The sequence below is a fragment of the Lissotriton vulgaris genome, chromosome 5 (genome assembly GCF_964263255.1).
Source record: "Lissotriton vulgaris chromosome 5, aLisVul1.2, whole genome shotgun sequence".
In the NCBI taxonomy this organism is placed as follows: Eukaryota; Metazoa; Chordata; class Amphibia; order Caudata; family Salamandridae; genus Lissotriton; species Lissotriton vulgaris.
In genome coordinates this window covers 146,698,798-146,721,150 of record NC_141693.1, presented here as the reverse complement: position 1 = coordinate 146,721,150, position 22,353 = coordinate 146,698,798, and the positions used below count along the sequence as shown (strand labels likewise).

The following is a 22,353-nucleotide window of genomic DNA, read 5'->3' as shown; positions in this document are numbered from 1 at the left end:
ATGTTTTTGCCCTGGTGTACATCACTTTTGTCTTATAATTTATAAAATGTTTGGAGATATAACAGGGGGGATGCTGGCCTGCCCACCGCTGATTGCCCTGCTAGTTTATGATTTAGATGCCCCATAGATCAGCCGTTGATTAGTAACACTGAGCCTTTTATCGTGCTGCATAGGATTGGTATTTGTTGGATCAAGGGGCCTCTCCCAATGGTGGCAGATTGGCATACTGATATGACATATTGTAGAGCACAGTCTGGTACCTATCATGATCTTACACCGCCTTGTAAATACCCGAGAGATATACGGAGCCCATATTAGGAATATCTGATCTTCCGCCGGTAGAGAGGGGAGAGGATTTGGCCTAACGGCTTGGGCGGTCGACCTCGAATCTGGTGAACTGGGTTCGAGTCGAGTCTCAGCAATGACGCTGAACATCCTGTGATTCTGGGCAAATCAGTTAATCTACCCATGCCTAACTAAATGATGAATGTGTCCGCATGTAACGCAACTGGTGCTATGTAAAGGGCTCTGATACCCGATACTGGGTCAAGTACGTGCTATATAAACTCAGTAAAAAAAAATAGACTGCTAATTGGTGGTACCCGGGATGAGGTGGTTGAAAGTTCTGGTGTGTAAGAACTTCTTGCCCAATATTGGATGCAAGAAGCTTGAGTTGCATTATATGGGGGACAATGTTGTGTTGGATTACAGTTCTTACCTTTCTGTGCTGTGTGCTTTGGTGCATGTGATTGTTGCCAGTAGACTCTCTCAGGAACTTGTGATGAATGTATACTTATTGCGAGGTATTGGTGCAGACAAAGCCTATGTTATTTGTATTCTTTTTACATTTTCAATACTAATATGATCCCCCCTGTTGTGCCTAGCTATTATGCTTGTCATGTATTAGTAATATTCATATACTTCTAATGCATCTGGTCTGAGCCAGAAATGTATCTTTTCTGATGTCAATCCCTAATATATATAAAATGAAAATATATTTAAAAAAAAAGAATCTCCACCAGTAGGTGCTTTTTATCTGTATGAGACGCTTCCAAGTAAGGGTACCTACCTTAATACAACATTATTTGTTATACCAAATAGGTCTTCTTGGAGTAGCACTGTCTCAAAACAAGATTGTAGTCTTGAAGAGTGAAATAATAGGCTAGCAATATATGTGTACCCAATCAATATCTGTTACACTTATTTCACTCTTCATCATTAAAGCTGCACACTGTCCTTACCTATGTATGCCAGAGCCTTGTTTGTTTCTAAGCCATCGCTTTTGCAACTCGATATTTAGATCTTTGGTTTGTAAAGAATCATATTTATTGGACTGCTTTGTTCACTCAACTGAAATATGGGTTCTTATATCATTATGTTATGTGCAATGAAAGCAACAAACATGTGAAATTTATCTATATCTATATATATATTATTATGAATTTTATAGAGCATATCCATTGTCTGAAGGACATCTGGCACTAAACCCCAGGTAAAATACCTAATGGACTCATTAACACTGAGGACATGCATAATTTCTTATGAAACTCATGTATTCTTTTCCAAAGGAAACGTGGCTTACAGAATTTTAGATTTTAAATTGTATTGCCATGACGACCAATTGCACTATTGTAACTGAAGCAGGGTAATTTTAACATCTGTAACAACAGCAAAACTGTATCCGCTGCCATCCCAATGTAAATAATGGTTCCTAAACATCCCTAATGTAACATTTTTTAGTCAATATGTTTTTAGTTTAGGCACTAGCACTTTTTATAATTTAAATATGTATTTACACAGCACTAGGCACTTTAGTTGGACATAGGAATTTTTGCACAATCAGCAGGGGCTGCTAAGTACGGAAGCACTTTTTTCAATAAATGAAAATTAGATATTCAGCCGTTATGAATATCACATAAACATGAAAAGTAAATCTTGAGCACCTTATATTTGAGTACATTGGTTAATGTGGCCATAACATTATGGAATGAAAGCTATGAGTAAAAGCATTTAAACTGATATGAGGTACCACAATAATTATAAGTACAATATAGTAAAATATAAAATGGGCACTTATGCTGCAATATTTTTTAGGTCATTCTAAATTGGACTAATGTAATAATGTCTATATATTTATTTATTTATGCATATTTATGAGTACTATATATATATATATATATATACATGTATTTATTAGTGTACTTATACGCTAGTCTTTACTATATTACTGAACTTTTTATATATATTTTAGTAATGCTATAACAATACATTGTATTTATAATGTCAAAGCTATATACTCTTATATAACTATAGGTGCTCAAATGAAATCCATATTGTTTCCTTTATGTCTATTATCACGTGACTGTAAGGGGGGTGTACACAGAGCATTTATAAAAAAGTATGTCGTACTGAACTCTGTATGTGGACTCGGCTGGACTATGGGAGTGCGCTGCTGCTTGGAGTGAATCAGGCGGAGGCCACTAGACTGCAAAGGGTGCAGAATGCCGCGGCGCGTGCTATCGTCGGCCTTCCTAGACATTGCTCTGTCTCTACAGTTTTGACCTCGCTCCACTGGCTGCCGGTCAGACAGAGAATTAAATTTAAGGCCCTCTGCCTGACATTTAAAATCTTGAAGCTCTCTTCTCCCTCTGCCCTTGCTAAGCTTGTTACCTCCTATGTTCCTACGCGGTCTCTTAGATCGGAATCTCTCCATCTGGCGGTCAGTACTCGGTTTAGACTGAGTAGGATGGGAGGCCGCTCCTTTCAAGTGCTAGCGGCAGGACTATGGAACTCTCTACCTGTCCATATTCGAGCTTTGAACAACCTCACTTCTTTTAGGCGTGCCATAAAAACTTATCTGTTCCCTAGTGCTGTATGATTCCTCTTCTCCTTCCCAGCATCGATCTGTTGTGTTGTGGTACCCGATCAGGCGCCGGGACGCCCCTTGGCTGGGGCAGCTGCGCGCCTTAGAAATGCTACTAACATAACATAACATAACATGGGCACTAGTTGCTCGAAACGCAGTCAGAGGAGGAGTGAGAAATAAAACAACAACTTGCCATTCTATCCGGGTGTCCATTGTTCTCTTTTCGCTGAGAGGAGGTCTTGGGAGCACTGCAGTTGTGAAAAGAAAATAATGTATATATATATTACAGTTAGGACCTAGTTTCCATAGGAAATCCACAACATTCTATTTGGAATAACTTTGGCGCCGGTGGACGAATCTTCGTGAATTTCTCCAAGAAAATGGCCTGCTTGGTTCCGCTCCGTGCTTCCGTGATTCGTCAAGTGGGGACCGAGAAAAAAGGGGGGGCCCAAAACGTGTTTTCCCCATGCTATTTTCCATATGGACATTTAGCCAGTGCTACAGCCCGAATGGCTGAACGGAATTACACGAAATTCAGCAGAGAGGTGGAGTTCTGTTCGCAGATTGTGCTTTTTGTTAAATGTTGTAAATCCGTTCAGTAGTTTCTGAGAAAATTGCAAGTAAAATCATAGCGAGACGGAGTTCAGTACGCTTACTGAAATCTGTTCAATTACGAGCGCGAGCTGCATGCTGATTGGCTGTGAACTGTCTGTCAACACTCGAAACCAGGGAGAGTTGGCGGCCATCTTGTGCGTCGCTAGAACCGAGTCACAAGAAAACAGTAAAACAAAGTTGAGAAATTAGGGAAGGGGGTAGGGTAGAGACATTCTGACCCTCTAGGCTTGCTCAAGGGGTCGTACATGGATGTTTAGGCTCTATTTTTCATTTTGTTTTTAAAAGTAAAATCACGGCGTATGCATATGGAAATATGTACAATTACGAGCAGGAGTTGCATGCTGATTGGCTGTCAATACTCCAAACCAGGAAGTGTTGGCAGCCATGTTGTTTGTCGGGAGACCAGAGTCACAAGAAAACAGTAAAACAAAGTTGAGAAATAAGGAAATGGGGCAGGGTAGAAACATTCTGAGCCTATAGCCTTGGTCAGGGGGTGGTACATGGATCTTTAGGCCCACTTTTTTTTTTTTTAAATAATAAAAAATGGCGGGGTACTCGTGCAGTACTAGAACGCGGTGGAAAAGGTGAAAAAAAATTAGAAGTCTGTTTTATTCATTAGGTCCTGGGGGGGCAAATTACGGGGGCAATTTTTCTGCATAATCGGGGCTTGTAAGGTGCCCCGAGCACTGGTAAATGGCACTCCTCTTTTTTTATTTTGAAGTATGCGGGGGGTTACGGTCCTACTCCCTGCAGTCTCGGTGAGCGGCACCCCTCAGGTCTTTTTAAAAAAAAAATGTTTTGAGCTCGCTCTCTCTCTCTCTCCCCGTACACATCGCGGGCAACGCCACATTTCTGGGGCAGTGATATGTAAAATGACCTTCCAGCTCCGGGTACCTGCATTGTCTGGAGTTTTTCATTAATGTTGGGAGGGTGGGATTGATAATACGTCCTTGTAAATTCCCATAGAAGCCTATGTTCTGGTGTTAACATGGGCTTCTATGGGAAATAACAAGGCCGTATTATGAAGCTCATTATCGCTGTTTTATCGACAGTTCCCTGCCAATAAAACGGCGATCATTTTAACACCGGTTCTTGATAATATGCACCTAAGTTTACTGGTCAAAAAAAGAGCAATGAGCCATATTATCAACAAAAGGTGATACATTATCGTCGCTTTCATTGGCAGGAAACTGCAGATAAAGCGGCAATAATGGGCTGATAATATGCCCTTATGAATAACCATAGGAGCCCAGGTTAACACCAGAACCTGGGCTGCTATGGCAAGTTACAAGGACCTATTATCAAGCACATTATCGCCGCTATATCGGCGGTTTCCTGTCGATGAAAGCGGCAATAACGTATCGCCTTTGGTTGATAATATGCTCCTTAATTTCTATGATAGAATGTAAAGCTTTCCTTTTTTTGGTGTAGCAGTTGTACTCTCTTTGCATGCTCAGCGTCGTTTCGTAGCCCATGTTTTCTTTTTCTTCAAGTTGAACAAGCAAACCTTTCTTTATATCAGTTAGTAAATCTGTCGCTTTCTTTTCCCGGTTCGTGTGTGTCATCCACTGCTGTACTTTTGTACAGTATTAATAGTTATATATTTTATATATTTATTTGAAAGGTAGTGCTGAGGCACCAAACGTTGATTACGTACTTCGTCCATCGCCATTTTAGTAGTTTCTCACCGTTGTTTTCATTATATCTGTTAGTTAGAACTCAGTAGTTTTCAAACCTAGTCTTGAATATTTTACTATAGTATTTCAACATTATTTTTATTGTGGGCCGTCATACCCGTCCCCCACAAAATAAAAGAAGTATGTAGTTTTTAATTAACTTTTATTAAACAATAAATATAAACGAAACTCAATTATAACTATATTAGAGCTGGAAAAATAACTTAAACAATGTTATAAAGAAATTGTGAAATAGATTCTAAAAGGTGTCCGATTGGTAATCTGCAAAAGAAAAAAAGAAAATTAGAGTTTAGAATTATGTAGATGTGAGTAAATGAGCAGAAGCATTACGGGGCATATTATCAAGAACGGCGATAAAATTATCGCTGTTTCAGCGGCAGGAAACTGCAGCTAAAGCGGCGATAATGGGCTTGATAATATGCTGTTGTGAATTCCCATAGTAGTCCAGGTTCTGGTATTAACCTGGGCTACTATGGGAATTCACAAGGGCATATTATCAAGCCCATTATCGCTGCTTTAGCGGCAGTTTCCTGCCGCTGAAACGGAGATAATTTTATCGCCGTTCTTGGTACTATGCCCCTTCATGTTTTGGTAACTCTAGGGTTTTACGTGTGCAGTGTGACTCGTACATTCCAGTTCTGTTATAGTGCTGCATTCAAGTGGTGTCTATATGGAAGTGCCTACTGCGTTACTGACGCCCGTTGTGGTGACTTATTTCTAATGTATTGCTATGAAGGCTTTGTAGATCTAGGCCTCTGTGCTTACCGTTGTATAAACCTTGCGGGTAAACATTTCAGGCAGTTGGTGTCACAACTTATTCTGAAAAAAATTTCTACACATCTACACATCCAAGACAGCAGTGTTCAAGTTTAAGAGAGAAAGAGAAATTATGTCACAGAGAGTGAGAGAGAGAAAGAGAGAGAAAACAACATTAAAACTGTGTCGCAGAGTCTGGAGTTGAGATTTTTTGATAAAAAGTCAGACGTAGATTTACTAGCTCCTTGTATCACTTTACCCATGTTAAAAGTGACTCAAAAGTGGCGTAATAAGGTTGTGGATCTGTTTGTCAGACTGTTGTAACCTATCTGTTGTCACTGCTCTTAGGAAATTATAGATTTTACAGAGTAGGTGCTGTAAACTACGCACTCTGGGTCATAATATCAATACTGGGCGACAAAATTATCGCCACTTTATTGGCAGGAAAGTGTAGCTAAAGTGGCGATAATGGGTTTGATAATATGCTCTATGGAATTCCAATCGAAGCTCATGTTAGATGTCCTTCACATCTAACATGAGCTCCGATTGGAATTCAATAGAGCATATTATCAAACCTATTATGGCCACTTTAGCGGCAGTTTGCTGCCAATAAAGTGGCGATAATTTTGTCGCCAAGGCTTGATAATATGGCCCTCTCTCGTTTCACAAATAAAGCTAACACTACAATTTTATGAGTGCAATGTACCTGGTACATTTTACTTGTTATAGTGCCACGTTCAAGTGGTGTCTATATGGAAGTGCCTACTGCGTTACTAACGCCCGTTATGCCAAATTATTTCTAATGCATTCCTATGAAGGATTTGTAGATCTAGGCCTCTGTGCTTACCGTTGTATAAACCTTGCGGCCAAACACATACGAAGTAGACTTCACAACTTCACTTCAACAATTCTTCTACACGTCCAAGCAGACAGCAGTGTCTAAGTTTAAGAGAGAAAGAGAAATGATGTCACAGAGAATGAGAGCGAGAGAAAACATTAAAACTGTGTTGTAGAGTCTGGAGTTGAGATTTTTTCTTGAAAAGTCAGACGTGGATTTACTAGCTCCTTGCATCACTCTACCCATGTTAAAAGTAAGCATTGGCGAAATTTGCGAATTCGTGTTCTGCGAATTCACGGATTTCCCCACGAAATTGCAAAAAAAATCTGTGAATTCACGAATTTTCCCGCGAAATCGTGGATTTTTTTGCGATTTGCCCTGGAGTACTTTCTACTGGCTAATCCAGTAAGTGCTCCCTCATTGGGTAAATGTATAGTGCTTTTACTACACTGCAGCTGCGTAAAGGGCCAGAAGATGTGTCTCCAGTGACCATGTGTGCCTGTAACACAGGCACAGGCACACATGGTCATTGGAGACACATCTTCTGGCCCTTTACGCAGCTACAGTGATGTAAAAGTACTATGGGGCAGATTTACAAGCCGCTTGCGCCTCTTTTGTGCCGCAGTTGTGTCACTTTTGTACCACCACAGCATCACTCAGCACCACCACAGCATCACACAGCACCACCACATTATCTCTCAGCACCACCACAGCATCACTCAGCACCACCACAGCACCACTCAGCACCACCACAGCACCACTCAGCGCCACCACAGCATCACTCAGCGCCACCACAGCATCACTCAGCGACACTACATTATCACTCAGCACCACCACAGCACCACTCAGCACCACCACAGCATCACTCAGCACCACCACAGCATCACTCAGCACCACCACAGCATCCCTCAGCACCACCACAGCACCACTCCGCACCACCACAGCACCACTCAGCGCCACCACAGCATCACTCAGCACCACCACATTATCACTCAGCACCACTCAGCATCACCACAGCATCACTCAGCACCACCACAGCATCACTCAGCACCACTCTCAGCACCACCCCAGCATCACTCAGCACCATCCCAGTATCACTCAGCGGTAGCACAAAAAATGTGCCATGGTGCTGGGTATTAACAACGTGACGCATCTAAGAGATGCGTCACCTTGTAAAGCCCTGTGCCATCAGGAGGTGTTCCGGCGCAGGGGACGCCTCCTAAAAGTGTCTACTCAGTCACTTTTAGGCCAATGCTGCGTCAAAACCCTGCACCTGCTTGAAGCAGGCGCAAGGCTTGACGCAGCATTGGGGAGAAGGGCCCCCCAGAGCATTGCTGGAGCTGTGTCGCCTATGGTTTTTTCATATATATATATATATATATGTAAACACATCACCTCCTCAAACGACGAGAGTGAAGAGGTCAAGCCAGGGGAGTAGGAGAAGGCAAATTTTATTCCCGTGCTGCAGGTAAGGAAAGTTCACATCATCTGTGCATCGGCGAATACATTTCAGCTTCTCTCAAGCCTTCCTCAGCGCCACGGGTGTGTGCAGGATAGGTGGCGGCACTTCTCACGCCCCTCCTAATAGGTATGAGCTCTGCTCCGCCCCTCCGGGTAAGTACCAATGGCAGTTATCCTGGCAAGTCAGCACCACCACAGCACCACTCAGCACCACCACAGCATCACTCAGCACCACCACAGCATCACTCAGCACCACCACAGCATCCCTCAGCACCACCACAGCACCACTCCGCACCACCACAGCACCACTCAGCGCCACCACAGCATCACTCAGCACCACCACATTATCACTCAGCACCACTCAGCATCACCACAGCATCACTCAGCACCACCACAGCATCACTCAGCACCACTCTCAGCACCACCCCAGCATCACTCAGCACCATCCCAGTATCACTCAGCGGTAGCACAAAAAATGTGCCATGGTGCTGGGTATTAACAACGTGACGCATCTAAGAGATGCGTCACCTTGTAAAGCCCTGTGCCATCAGGAGGTGTTCCGGCGCAGGGGACGCCTCCTAAAAGTGTCTACTCAGTCACTTTTAGGCCAATGCTGCGTCAAAACCCTGCACCTGCTTGAAGCAGGCGCAAGGCTTGACGCAGCATTGGGGAGAAGGGCCCCCCAGAGCATTGCTGGAGCTGTGTCGCCTATGGTTTTTTCATATATATATATATATATATGTAAACACATCACCTCCTCAAACGACGAGAGTGAAGAGGTCAAGCCAGGGGAGTAGGAGAAGGCAAATTTTATTCCCGTGCTGCAGGTAAGGAAAGTTCACATCATCTGTGCATCGGCGAATACATTTCAGCTTCTCTCAAGCCTTCCTCAGCGCCACGGGTGTGTGCAGGATAGGTGGCGGCACTTCTCACGCCCCTCCTAATAGGTATGAGCTCTGCTCCGCCCCTCCGGGTAAGTACCAATGGCAGTTATCCTGGCAAGTCGCTTAATGCACGGCGACTACCAGAACCAGGATGCAATGTTCTGAGTCTTGCCTGGTGGATACTGCTCGGGGTCAAACAGAGCTGTGCTGCTAATGAACCCTCCAAAACCCGATGACACAGGAATGCCACCGTCTCCTCCAGTCCCCAAACCGTTTCAACCTCCTGAACCTGGTGTCAATGAGGCAGGAGCAAGGATGGGATTCATGCCTCGCCCAGCATGAAGTCAATGACCCCAATACTACCACAATATATATATATATATATATTCACTGAAAAAAACATAGGTTTCGGCCTTATATAGTTAGGAATTAGAATTTGAGATGTCATCAGTGATGTCACTGACCTTGTCATGAATGATGTAATATGTGACATCATCAGCAGTGGATTGCGGGTGCGCGAAATATAGTTAGTACAACTAACTATATAGGAGCAATTTCAATGGTTTTGTATGAGTGAAATGTCCAGCTAACTATAACACCCCTAAAACTTATAGTTTTTTGAGTGAATATCAAAGGTTTTTTAAATGCTAATTCCTAACTATATTAGGCCTGAAACCTATGGTTTTTTCAATGAATTTCAAAGGTTGTTTAAATGCTAATTCCTAACTATATAAGGCCTGAAACCTAGGGTTTTTTCAGTGAATTTCAAAGGTTTTTTAAATGCTAATTCCGAACTATATAAGGCCTGAAACCTATGGTTTTTTCAGTGAATTTTAATGGTTTTTTTAAATGCTAATTCCTAACTATATCAGGCCTGAAACCTATGTTTTTTTCATTGAATTTCGAAGGTTTTTTAATTGACAATTTTTAAATGTATTATTTGTTATTTTTTTTATACTGAATTTATTTTCGAGATTTTTATTGCGCAAACAAATACCCGAAGGTGTCTCGGCGCATTTTTGCAGGCAGGTGTTCAGAGGGCACTCCCGCTTTTTACAACACTCTGCAGTGCAGCTCCATGGCGCTTACTGGAGATACCTGTTGACTAGTTCCCTCTAGGGGACCTCTGAATTGAACAGGGATTAATTCCCCAACATAAACTGTCCAAACGTGCCCTGTAGAGTGTTCTAAATTGGTGGATTTAGTTTCCTTGTATACCGGGGGTCCCTGGGGGCCAACTAGCCCACCATGATCCTCCATTATGCGCCAGGGGGCTGCGTTGCTTTTCCCAGGAAGGCGGCGGTCCCCGGGGCAGTGCAAGGGGGGGATTGGGCCTCCCCCCACACTTCTTCATCACCATGCCCCCGCAATTTTGTCCCCCCGGGGGTAATTTGAAAAAAATGGGTTTAAAAAAAAGAAATGTTGGGCCTTGGGGGTCCTTGTGGTACCACCTGGGCAGGCCTGGGGGTCAGGGTGTTTCTACCCTGCCCCCTTTTTGTGTTCTACACATTTGTTTTTCTGCTTTCTTGTGCCTCGGTCTACCGAGCACAAGATGGCTGCCAACACTTCCTGGTTTGAAGTGTTGAAAGCCAATGAGCATGGAAAATCGCGGGTGCGCGTACGGTGCGCAAACCCCACAACTAGGGGGTCAGGGTTGTGAGAAGTTGGCCTGGTATATAATGCTCACTAATTCTTAGTGATCACTTTGTACCATGCCAAGCAACCCTTATGATGATGGTTGTAATTCAACCTTGTAGACCAGTTATCCTAGTGGTAACGTGGACAAAGCAGTCTTAGGCTAAACTCTGAAAGGCATGTGAAGCCAGCTGTTATACCATACACAACCCCCTTGAATACCAAATGAAAGGGACACCACACAGATATATATTGAAAATATATATTGATTTATTAACTATAAAATCCCCTGGACTCTTTATGAGCACAGAAGCACAAGCGTTAAATCACAAGACAGTTTAAAATACACAAAAGTTGCACAATATGGATGAGCCCTAGGGGCCACCTAAACCATATACTAAGAAAGTGGTATAAGAGATACCAATAGGAAAGGGAACAGGCCTAGGGCCTTGGGAATCGCTGGAGCTATTCGAGACTAGCAGTGACTAAGTCGGGAAAGGCCCGCGGGACTCGGGTGCAGTGTTCAAAGTGCACGCACTTTCCAATGCAAAGTCTATGGTGCGTAAAAAGTACAAAGTTAGAAAGTTAGGAACCTTCCGAGTGACCTACGGAGCTGAAGCTTAAGACACAGGCCCTTGAGATGTGTACCAGTGCAGGAGCACCGGCGGAGCTGAGTTACCTCACCCACAGGAAGCGGGTGCACAGGGTCGAAGTAGTGTCGGGTTTCGTCACGCTGGTCGATGGTGCTTGGAGCTGAAGATGCTGCAGGCGGCTCGATGTGAAGAGTTCCGGTGGATCCAAGGGTGGATCTGAAGATGTAAAGACCTGAAAGCAGAGGGGACAATGTTCAAAGTCACTATCCAGTGACTACCGTGGAACCAGATTGGAACCAGGCGATGTCGGGTGCAAACAGGCGTTGTCGGGTAGCTTCTCTCTGCAGCCACGTGGACACCCGGGGTTGAGGACGTCCAGGAGTCGGTCACGAGCTGTCCCACGCAGGCTTCTCGCTGTTGGCGGTGTCGGCAACTTGATCGAAGCAAACAGGCCTTGGCAAATGCAAGCCACGCAGAAGTTGAAAGATGCTTAACACTCGGACCAGCAAGGTCAGAGCGGGTGCTCCTTTTTACAGGAGCTTGGGTAGGTCTGGAGCAACCAGACCTGCTGTGTAAATCGTCGGTTTCGTCGCCAAGATGGCCGCTGACCACGTGGCTAGTGGCCGGGATGGCGCGTCAAGTGGCACAATGCAAAAGGGCCCCACGCAGATCGTGGAGATGCTGGAGGGCTGATCTTCGGTGCAAGGGCTGCTGGGTGGTAGGGGTTCTCAGTCCCCAAAGCACAACGTCGAGGATGCCTCAGAAGATGCGCAGTCAGCTTTTCGGGTGTCTTCCAAGAGGTCCGGTGCCACGTCACTCGGTGCCTCCACGGGTCCCTTCTTTGCAGGGACTGTGGATCGGGCTCTGAGAGGTCTGGGAGTCTGGTTCTTGTCGGGCTCTGGGCTCGGGCTCCGGCGGGAGGCGGCGGCAAAGCAGACGTCGAGTTGCTGGTTGGTACCTGTGTTCACAGGGTGGCCACTCCTAGGCCACAAGGGAGATTCTCTTCAGTCTTCTGTGCAGCAGAATGTCGAAGTCCAGTCTTCTTCTTCGTGTAAAGTTGATTCAGAATGATCTGCTGTGCAATGGCACTGCTCCCACTCTTATTCCCAATCTGAGGGGTGGATCACCTACTAGGTCCCTCCTCTGGGAGGAACCAGGAAGGGGGGCGGTTACACCCCCTTTCCTTTGTCCAGTTCCACGCCAAGCCTGGGTCTGGAAAGTCCCAGGACCGGTTTGGACTGGCCTATGCACGGGGACACCTTGTGTGCCCCGGGCATGTCTGATTCTATTCAGCCCTGTCCTACCCAATACACAAAACCCTGTCTGGGGTGGTGCTCGCAGCTCCCAAGGCAGGAAACCCTTTGTCCAGGCCACCATCTGCCGAGTTTCGGTCAGCAGCAGGAGGCCAGACTCGTGTCTGTGGTGGCAGCATCCATTTTGTGATGCTGAGGCTCTGTTTAACTTTAACCGGGGTTAAGGCTACACACATGTCGTGTCCCTCTAGAAGGGTGGAATGCTATCCCCGTCACCAGAACTGGGGAGGGGATAGTATTCCAATTCGTATGACACCTTACTCGACATGTTTTGATAAAGCCAAACCAAAGATAGCATATAACCGCGAGGATTATAATGCACTTAAGAGTATATGGTATGGCAATATCCCGGAACAGCTTAGGGAGTGGTTCCCGACCGCTGCAGACAGGCTCAGCTCATGCTAGAGCACCATCTCACATATTTCCAAGCACTCTGCCTCCAGGATTGATGAGGCCTTCCATAGGAGTGGCTGATAGGAAAATATGTGTCCAGTTTAGGGTTAGGCACAGGCATACTGTACCTAAGTAAGAGGTGATTACACCAACTTACCCCAGCTGAGTGATCAGCCAGTTGTGTCAAATATGGGGGCCAGGCCAGGGGTGGCATAATACATGCTGCAGCCCCTGGTAGGCCTTGGATACACCTATGCCCTGGGTACCTAGGGTACACTACTACAGGGGCTCATAAGGTGAACCAGTTCCAATTCGTAATGCACCTAAAGTGCATTGGCAGTAATTTAGAGAGAGAACAGCAGGCTGTGGGTCTGATTAGCAGGCCCACAGCCACATTAAGTCAGAAACCAGTGAAGCAAAAAGCAAAAATTTGGGGTGACCATAGGATAGCAGACCCTACTCTCCTACAAGGGTGCTTCTACCCTGCCCCCTTTTTGAGTTATACACGTTTGTTTTTCTGCTTTCTTGTGCCTCAGTCTAACGAGGCACAAGATGGCTGCCATCAATTTCTGTTTTGGAGTGTTGACAGACAGTGGCAGCCAATCAGCATCCAGCTTGTGCACGGGAAGGTGCGTGCACGATGCGTGCACGGTGCGCGCACAGTGCGCTCTTATAGATATATATATTTTTTCTCTTTTGATTTTCTTAGGAACTACTGGAGGGATTTACACCATTTAAGCAAAAGCGTTATCTGCGAATCAGACTCTACCATTTTGCCAAATTTGGTTTAATTCCGTTCAGCGGTTCGGGCTGTAGCCGTATCTAAAGGAAATTAACATGGGGAAAACACATTTTGGGACCCCCCTTTTTTCTCGGCCCCCGCTTGACGAATTTACCTGAGACTTTCAGGGAAGAAGCGGAGCGGAACGGGCCATATTCTTTGAGAAATTCACGAAGATTCAACAACCGGCGCCAAAGTTATTCCCAATAGAATGTTGTGGATTTCCTATGGAAACTAGGTCCTAACTACATATACCTAAATATATCTATATTTGTGGTAACCTACACTACTTCAGTGCATAGGAACTGTCAATGGACCATAAAAGAGGACTACGAGCAACAGTGGCAATTTTAAGCAGAAGGGCATTTGAAAAAGGAAACCTCCGAAACGCATCATGCCCAATGTTTCTACTAATAAAGAATGGTGTATCCTGAGCCCCGTGGTGTCGGCTCATTCTTCGTCGTCAGAGGAGGAAGCCTTGGAAATAGTAGCGTGTCTGACCAACACGCGAGGATGGCCCTTCCGCAAGTGTTACGGGAGTCGCTAGTGTCGAAGGAGACTCCTCGCGCCAAGCCTGAAATGGAGAATTAGCTGCAATCCGCAGTCCATACTTGCATGGAGAAATGCCCTTACTTTACGAGTATTCCTGACTCCACAACGGGCAGAACTGCGAGGCTGAAAGTGCGGGACTCAAGAGGGAAAACACCTACAAGCCCAGAACAGACACTGTAGTCCTTACCTGCAAACATGGCATGTCAGCTGCTCAATGGAGAAAAGGAATCGCTGACAAACGGGACCATCGCCAGCAAGTAAGAAACACTGCATGCTGGGAAATGAAGTCCATTTGCGGAGGCAGAGATGATTCTGTGCCATATTTTCGTGGTAACCTACACTACTTCAGTGCATAGGAACTGTCAATGGACCATAAAAGAGGACTACGAGCAACAGTGGCAATTTTAAGCAGAAGGGCATTTGAAAAAGGAACCCTCCGAAACGCGTCATGCCCAATGTTTATACTAATAAAGAATGGTGTATCCTGAGCCCCGTGGTGTCACCTCATTCTTCGTTGTCGTATATATATATGTATATCAACTGTAATACCACTAATAATTAACCCCCAGATGCATTAAGAACCCATTTTGCTATTCCTTAAAAGCGAAAAATAACGATTCGCTAATAAGGAAAAGCAAAATGCAATGCATGAAGAAATCACTTAAAAAATATTGATTTCTTAAAATTCCTTAATTGCGACTCGCAAATTGCGAGTCGTAATTAAGGAATACCTCCCCATTCATTCCTATGGGCCTAGAGGCCCATGTGAATGAATGGGAAGACATTCTCAATTTGCGAGTCGCAATTAGCGAATCGCAAATTGAGAATGCAATTTCAAGGGTGCAGGGGTGTCCAAAGGACACCCTGTTGCATCCCAGAAATTGATCTGTGCACATATTTTGCGCACACACATGCCCTTAGGGCATGTGTGTGCGCAACATGAAACTTTGAAAAATGCACTTTAGTGCATTTTTCAAAGTTTTTGCAAATTACCATGAACTTCAACTTCATGGTAATTTGCGAGCCCTATTAGCGAAATCACTATTTTTTCAACTTTAATGCATTGCATTTAAGGAATATCAATTTGAGATTCCTTAAATGCAAGTAATCGCAATTTTGCGATTTCTTAATTTGCGATTTTTGCATTTGGGATGATGCATCCCAAATGCAAAAATATTGGTCGCAAAGGGGCAGATTCTGAGAATCTGCCCCTTTGCAGGCGGATATTACCTTGATGCATCTATGCCTAAGTTCTCTTGCTCTCTTGTTCCTTTATCCTGAGTACTTAGGCCCCCATTAGGATGGTGGGCGGACTTTGCCCGCCCGCAATCCCCGTGCAAAACGGGACCGCCTGCCATGGGAGCAGCGGTGCCGCCTAGGCAATTAGGATGCGCCCACCACACTGGCAGGCGCATCCTGTATTGTTACCATTGCGGCGGGCGGTGCTAAAAGCACCGCCCGCCGCAATGGTAAAAATGCACGTTGTGCATTTCAAAGCACAACATGACAGGGACCGCGCGGTGCCTGCCATGTTGCACTTTGAAATGCGGGGAGGTACCATAGGTACCCCCCAGGTGCACCCCAATCCCCCCTTGAGTCCCTAAGGGCCCGCAACGGGCCCCCGTAGGGATTCTTTGCATGCCTGTCCGTGGCGGCATTGCCACCACAGAAAGGCATTCAAATTTGCCCATCATAATATGGCTGGCAGTGTCTGATAGACATCGCCACCATTATATAACTTTTCTGCCCCGGTCGCCTTGCGACCGGGGCGGAAAAGCGGCGGACGGTCTATCGTCCGCCGCGGTCCCACCCCCGCCATCCTAATATGGTGGGGGGTCTTTAGAGCAAGGATGGCGGGCGGATCGCCCCCGCCAGGCCGGCGGTGGCTACTGCCAGCCTGGTGGAGGTGATCCGCCCGCCATCCTAATGGGCCCCTTACTATTTTGAATATTCCTAACTTGTATATGAGGTGCAGTAGAAATGGAGTTAGTTGTAGTTTTTTAAAGGTTATGATGCTGAAATATAAATGTGATTGGACTATGTTTGAGAAATGCCTGACATATTTTTCTCTATCCATAGGTCAGGTACAATGTGGGCAGGTGCACTGCAGACTTCCATACACTGCTCCTCCCATGCACATCAAACCGGACTTAGATGGGCCACTTTCTGGTAGGGGGGAAAAGGTATGTCTAAAACTTTAAACGTTTAATCAGTGCTTCACAGTGCTTCTGATGTATGTTCTATAAAAAAGATATTATGAATAACATTCATATATTCACACTCTCTACCCACAGTCCTCCCTAACCCTTCCTTGTTATCTTTCTCTAATGCTCAACCAATGATTCGATCTGATATGTTTTAGCTGCTCTGTATATACTTGTTATCATTGATGTGAACATTTACTGTTGTAAAGCACCCTGACTCAGATACTCTGTACATATTTTTATCTTTGATGTGAACATTTACTGTTGTAAATTGCTCTGATATCATCTAGTCTAGCTAGCACTATATAAAACTTTTTTAAATAAATAAATATGAGAACACTATAATTCGCCTTTTTTGTTAAGGAGTTTTTACACCAAAGTTTTAAAACAAATTTCATTTAAAAACAATTGAATTGTATATTCTGGTACCAAGTAGTAGGGAAATCATTGGTCAAACCAGCTTTGATTTAGGTATGGAGCATTTCACACTATTGTATACATAAAATTAAAAGCAATGTTTCATAACTAAGATCAATCGGCAAATTTACTATGCTTTTTCTTAAATTAAGGGACAATGTACTCCTGGATAAAGGTAACAAGATGTAAAGATTTCAGTTGGAGGTTGAAAGTTTTATATCAATTTTTGTCTTTGAAAAACCTGGAGTGTGCTTTTCCTGTCTTCTTTCAGAATACTTTGAGAATGTACTAATATAAGCAAAGCCTTGACAATGTCATCACAGTTGTTTCATAATTTTTTAAATAAATAGTTTTAAGTTAATAAAGAGAACTTTCCAACTGTACCATACTGGTACACTGGGATTCCTAATTAGAATGCATTTAGTTGTTTCGAACATGGTTATCTAATTAACATAGCTTAACACTTTTTATTGTTTTACTGAAATCATTTCCCATGGTTGGAAGCAGTAACTCACCTGCACCAAATGATGCATCGCATGGTAGTTCAGATGCCAGAGAGTTGTTACTCTTCCAATGTTCTTATCTTAAGTGAGATTCATGCTTACAAAGCTGGGTAAATAGTAGTAGTAGCTGAAATAAATGCTATTTATCAAGATGCAGCTGAAGCTCCTGGAGTAGTAAGTAGTCAAAATGTTGATGCTTACCGTTTTCAAAAAGTTGCAGAGTATTGACTTGGCTGTTTGGCAAGCAGATTTATGCTAATTGGGTAGAAGTCTTCATATGGTCCTTACTGTAATGCACTTTTGTCGAATATGACATCTAGTGATTTAAATACGGTGATAGATGCTTGAAAAACACACAGGGGCAGATTTACAAAAACTGGTGCGTCTCTGCATATTAGCAGAGATGCGTCAGTGAAATTGCATAATGAAAAAAATAACTTGCGCCACCATGGATGCATTGTATGTACAATGCGGCGCACCGTGGCGCAAGGATAGACAGATGCATGACGCATCATTTGGCGGAAAGGCGGCGCATTGCTGGAGTCGTGTCGTAAGCACAACGCAACTCCAGCAATGGTCAGGAATGCCTATTTCTAGCATGCTGTGTCACTCCTTACGGCTGCTTCAAGCAGGCTCAAGGTTTGAAAGCAGTGACTTTTATGAGGCTTTCTTACATGGGAACGCCCCCTGCATACATTATACCTGACACAGGTATAATGTAATGCAGGCCTTTACAAAATGACACATCTCCCTAGGTGCGTCACGTTGTAAATATGTTGCAACGTGGCACATTGTATACAATGCCGCTGAGTCACAGAAGTGAGGCGACGGTGGCGTAAAGTTGTCGCAAGAGGCTTGTAAATCTGCCCCATTGTATTTCTGGTGTTCAGCTCTGGCAATTAAGCTGTGCTTGAGACTACAGAAGCCTGAGTCTCAATACCTGGGAATGCGAGACTCAAAACTTCTTTAAACATGCTGTAGAGTTAAAAAAACAAAATGATACATTTGTGCTTTTTATAAAAACTATATAATCCCTGTATGTTACTCCTTTTGTCAAAAATGAGTTCAATGTAGAAGAAGTTTAAAGAAAGTATATTATATTTACATTATATTTACAGTATGATTGGAATTATCTATTTTTCAAGAGTTTTTCAGCATGTATTGAAAAAGCCATCAAATGTTTAATTTTTTTTATTTTTAATCTATAAATATATATTATATGTGGAAAATAAAATGCTCAGTTATTTTCAGTACATATTTAACTCATCCTTTTTTACTTGTTTTTTCCAGGTTATCCTGTTCCAGTATTAACAACACCACCTCTTTCCAGTAAAGATATGGTTTTATCAATTGATCTTCCTCATCAACGTGTCCACAGTACAAAGTATAGCATTGTGGCAACCCGGACAGGGCAATTTCAATTTCAAGATTGCTATTGATCTTCATGGACATTGCCAATGCCCTTTTTAGCTTCACACTTGTTTACTATGAACTTTCAGGTTAACAATGAATGTTAAACAATGTATTATACGTGAGACAGACAAAAGGCAACATGCCCACATATTTATGGACTGGCTATCCAGAAAGAAATTAAAACTGAGCAAGACTATATTTATCACTGCAGAAGAAAAGAACTATGGCGTTGCAACCAGCACACCACATCCTGTAAAATATTTCATATACCCTCTGCTTGGTGGTATTTTCTACTTGCCTACATTAGTGCAGATAATATCTCACTCTCAGGTGTCCTTTGATTTTCCTGCTTCATCTGCTTGGCTGTTTTTTCCAGCCACTTAGAGCTTTTTTTCACCACACTGTGCAATCCTGCGTCGTGGGCTCTTGGATCCCTGAACTCTTTCCCAACAAACATTTTGATGGCGAAATAGCTTTGTGTTTTGTGATAAATGTGCTAATCGTGACATAATATTTTATAATGAAAAATACCTAGAGAAAACACACAAAACCCAACTTCGTGTACAACGATTTTTGAATATACTCGTTTTTAAAATGTCTCTCTACCTGTAAGGTCGAGTTGTTTTATCCAAGCTGCATCACATGTGAAAATCTGTTTAAATCTGTTTAAATCTGGCGACTTACTTTAGTACTGGAAATGAATCCATTGTACAAGGACTATTAAAAATGTTATAGACATAGAAAGACAGATGTACTGCCGAAATCTGGATTGTGGTGCAAGAATTGGTGAAAAACATCCATCTTCTCCTATGTATTGTCACAGAAACTTCAAGAGCATTGTTCTTTGGATGCGTCTACGTACATACTCCTAATCTATATAACCTTCACATGGAGAATGCATGATGAAAGTTACATGTGTGCCTGTGTATGCTTGAGTGTGTGTGTGCCTGTGTATGTGTGTGTGTGTGTGCATGTGCAAGCATGCATAGGAGTATGTTATGTGCAACTTTTAAAAAACTTGATTACTGCTACTTGGTCTCTTGGTGATATTGCTTAACAGTGTAGGGATCTCAGGGCTGAAATGTGAAACCCACACCACGTCGTTGGTTATGAGCTCAAACTAACTGAACACATTAACCATTGAGCATGTACCAATCTACAGCATCCTTTGGTTCACTCTTAAAGGCTTAGGTTGAAGTTCAAATGAAATCATACTGATAATGTGAAATTCAGTTGGAAATGTTAATCTTATCAAAGTATAGATTAATTACTGTACTATTTATGATTAACAAAAAAAGTGCATGTTCAAACATGCCCATGGTGTATCTTCTTAGAATTTCTGTTTACATCTGTCTTAATACCTCATATATGACAGGTGAATGCTCAGATAAAATTTGAGTTTCGATGCCTATGATGCCATCCGCTTAGAAGGGGTATACTCCTGATTTTTCAGGCATGCAAAGTCCAAGAAATTTTATTTTCCAATAAATATGATTTATACTTGAAAATTCATGAGTAAGTCATGCCTAAGCCTTGAGTAAAACAGCTACTAAAACAAATGTTTTAGAATTAAAGCTGGATACCAATTCACATTTAATGCAACAACTTATATAAAAAAAACTGTATGAATTGTAGGCTAAGGGGCTCATTTCCAAAAATGTGGCAGTGCGGCACAGCCAGCCATTTTGCTGAGACAAGCTGCGTCATTTTAAAAGCACTGGGATGTGCCGTATTAACAACAATACAACACATCCATGTGCTTTCCCCTGCACTGGCGCACAATTGACTGCCGTGCGCCGGTGCTACACTCTTGCGTCATGTTGCAACAGTGCCTGCAGTGTGGGGATGATTGTTTTTGAGCAGGAATGGATGCCACAATAATTGATGGCATTTTCCTCTTTCTATGCATTCTGCAGAATGCAAGACACATAGAAAGCGGAAATAACGATGAGAAATAAAAGAATTGCTCCTTGTTGCACCACTCCTATACCTCCCCTGGGGAGGTGTAGAATTTTAAATCTGGAAATGAGTCAGGTTCCATGGATGTTCCATGGAAACACCCACAGCAACACCCGTGGAATGCCCCTTTCACGCAGAGTAATGAGTGATATTTACAAGACCATGAAAAGTCATGGAGTGCGATTTTACTTGGCCTTGTAACTATGAGCAAGCCCAATGCACAGCTGGTGTGTGAAAAAATGTGACGCACTGGCGTAGCAATGGGCTTGAAAATGATGCCCTTAGTGTCTACATGCATGCACAATTAAATCCATTTTATAGTAAACTTTAGAACTTAAAAAAACACACACACAGTAAATGATTTGAACTAGAGAGCCTTAATCTTTTTTTCAGACAAAGCACCGTTATATTGGCAATGTTTCAGAAGATATCTTTTTAAAACTTTTATATAATACCAGGTCATGAGGTTTGAATAAAATATCAAATCTGTGTGTGCATGCTTTTGGAATGTGTCTGTTGCCGTGTGTGTGTGCGTGTGTGTGTGGGGGCGTATGCATAAGTATGATGTACTCCTTGAAAGTGGAGGAATTGCAAATATTTTCTCATTACATATCTTTTGGTTTCAGGTATCATATGTTCACTGCTTTCAAGTAAAGTGAAATAACTTACACTAATTCAGTAACAACTAATTCGCTGTGTACAATGTCCAAATAACAGTTGTATTATCATCAAATTTTGCACAGTGTGGCACAGAAGAAAGTATGTCACCAAAATGGACACATCACAGTTTTGAAAAAAACTTCTTTCTATTGCTTTTATCTTAACTAAATACGTGAATTCAGAAAAATGGGAATATACATAGTGAAATTTACCAAAATATGAGTCCTGATTGTAGCACTTAGACCAGATTTATTAACAATAAATCTCTGTTATATTTTATTTTCTTGTGTCAAATCTCATGCATGGCTCTTAAAATAGTGTATAAATATGGATCCCAATTACTGCCAGCAGGCATAGCCAAGGGGTTTTCTAAAATACAAATATTTTTGTTGTAGCATGTCATGGGCAAATCTGTCTTGGGTAAAACAGCTTTTGAAAGAAAGAACAACCATGGATAATATTTATTTAAAAATTGTAAGCACTTTTTAAAACATGTCATTTTGTTATATACTTTCAATGTTGTGCATTGTAAATGTCCTATATGTGTAATAAATAAAATGAATACAGGTAGAAGTGCTGGCACTTACATCAATAAAGTGATGTAATTTAATCTTCTTAAATATGTTTCTAATTACCTTCACAAGCAGAAATATGTTTTTAACTTTGTTATTCATAAATGACTTCCTACACCACGCTGCAGATACCTTTGAACATATGGTTCTGAAATTTTCTTGACCACTTTTCTGTGATCAGAACTTAGTCACATGACAGTGCCACCCAAAATGAAATACATTTCTTTCAGGATATACAACT

The 22,353-nt window shown here is 42.8% G+C and overlaps 1 protein-coding gene across 1 annotated transcript in view; it reads left to right on the top strand.

Moving 5' to 3' along the window:
• Positions 1 to 22,091, top strand: part of LHX6 (LIM homeobox 6) — a 442,140-nt gene extending 420,049 nt beyond the window's left edge. Inside the window, exons 8-9 of the mRNA XM_086921086.1 lie at positions 16,464 to 16,567; positions 18,799 to 22,091. Coding sequence (XP_086777212.1) covers positions 16,464 to 16,567; positions 18,799 to 18,819 — 125 coding nt within the window. The 3' untranslated portion in view covers positions 18,820 to 22,091. The remainder of the gene's footprint in view (positions 1 to 16,463; positions 16,568 to 18,798) is intronic.
• Positions 22,092 to 22,353: the final 262 nt, after the last annotated feature.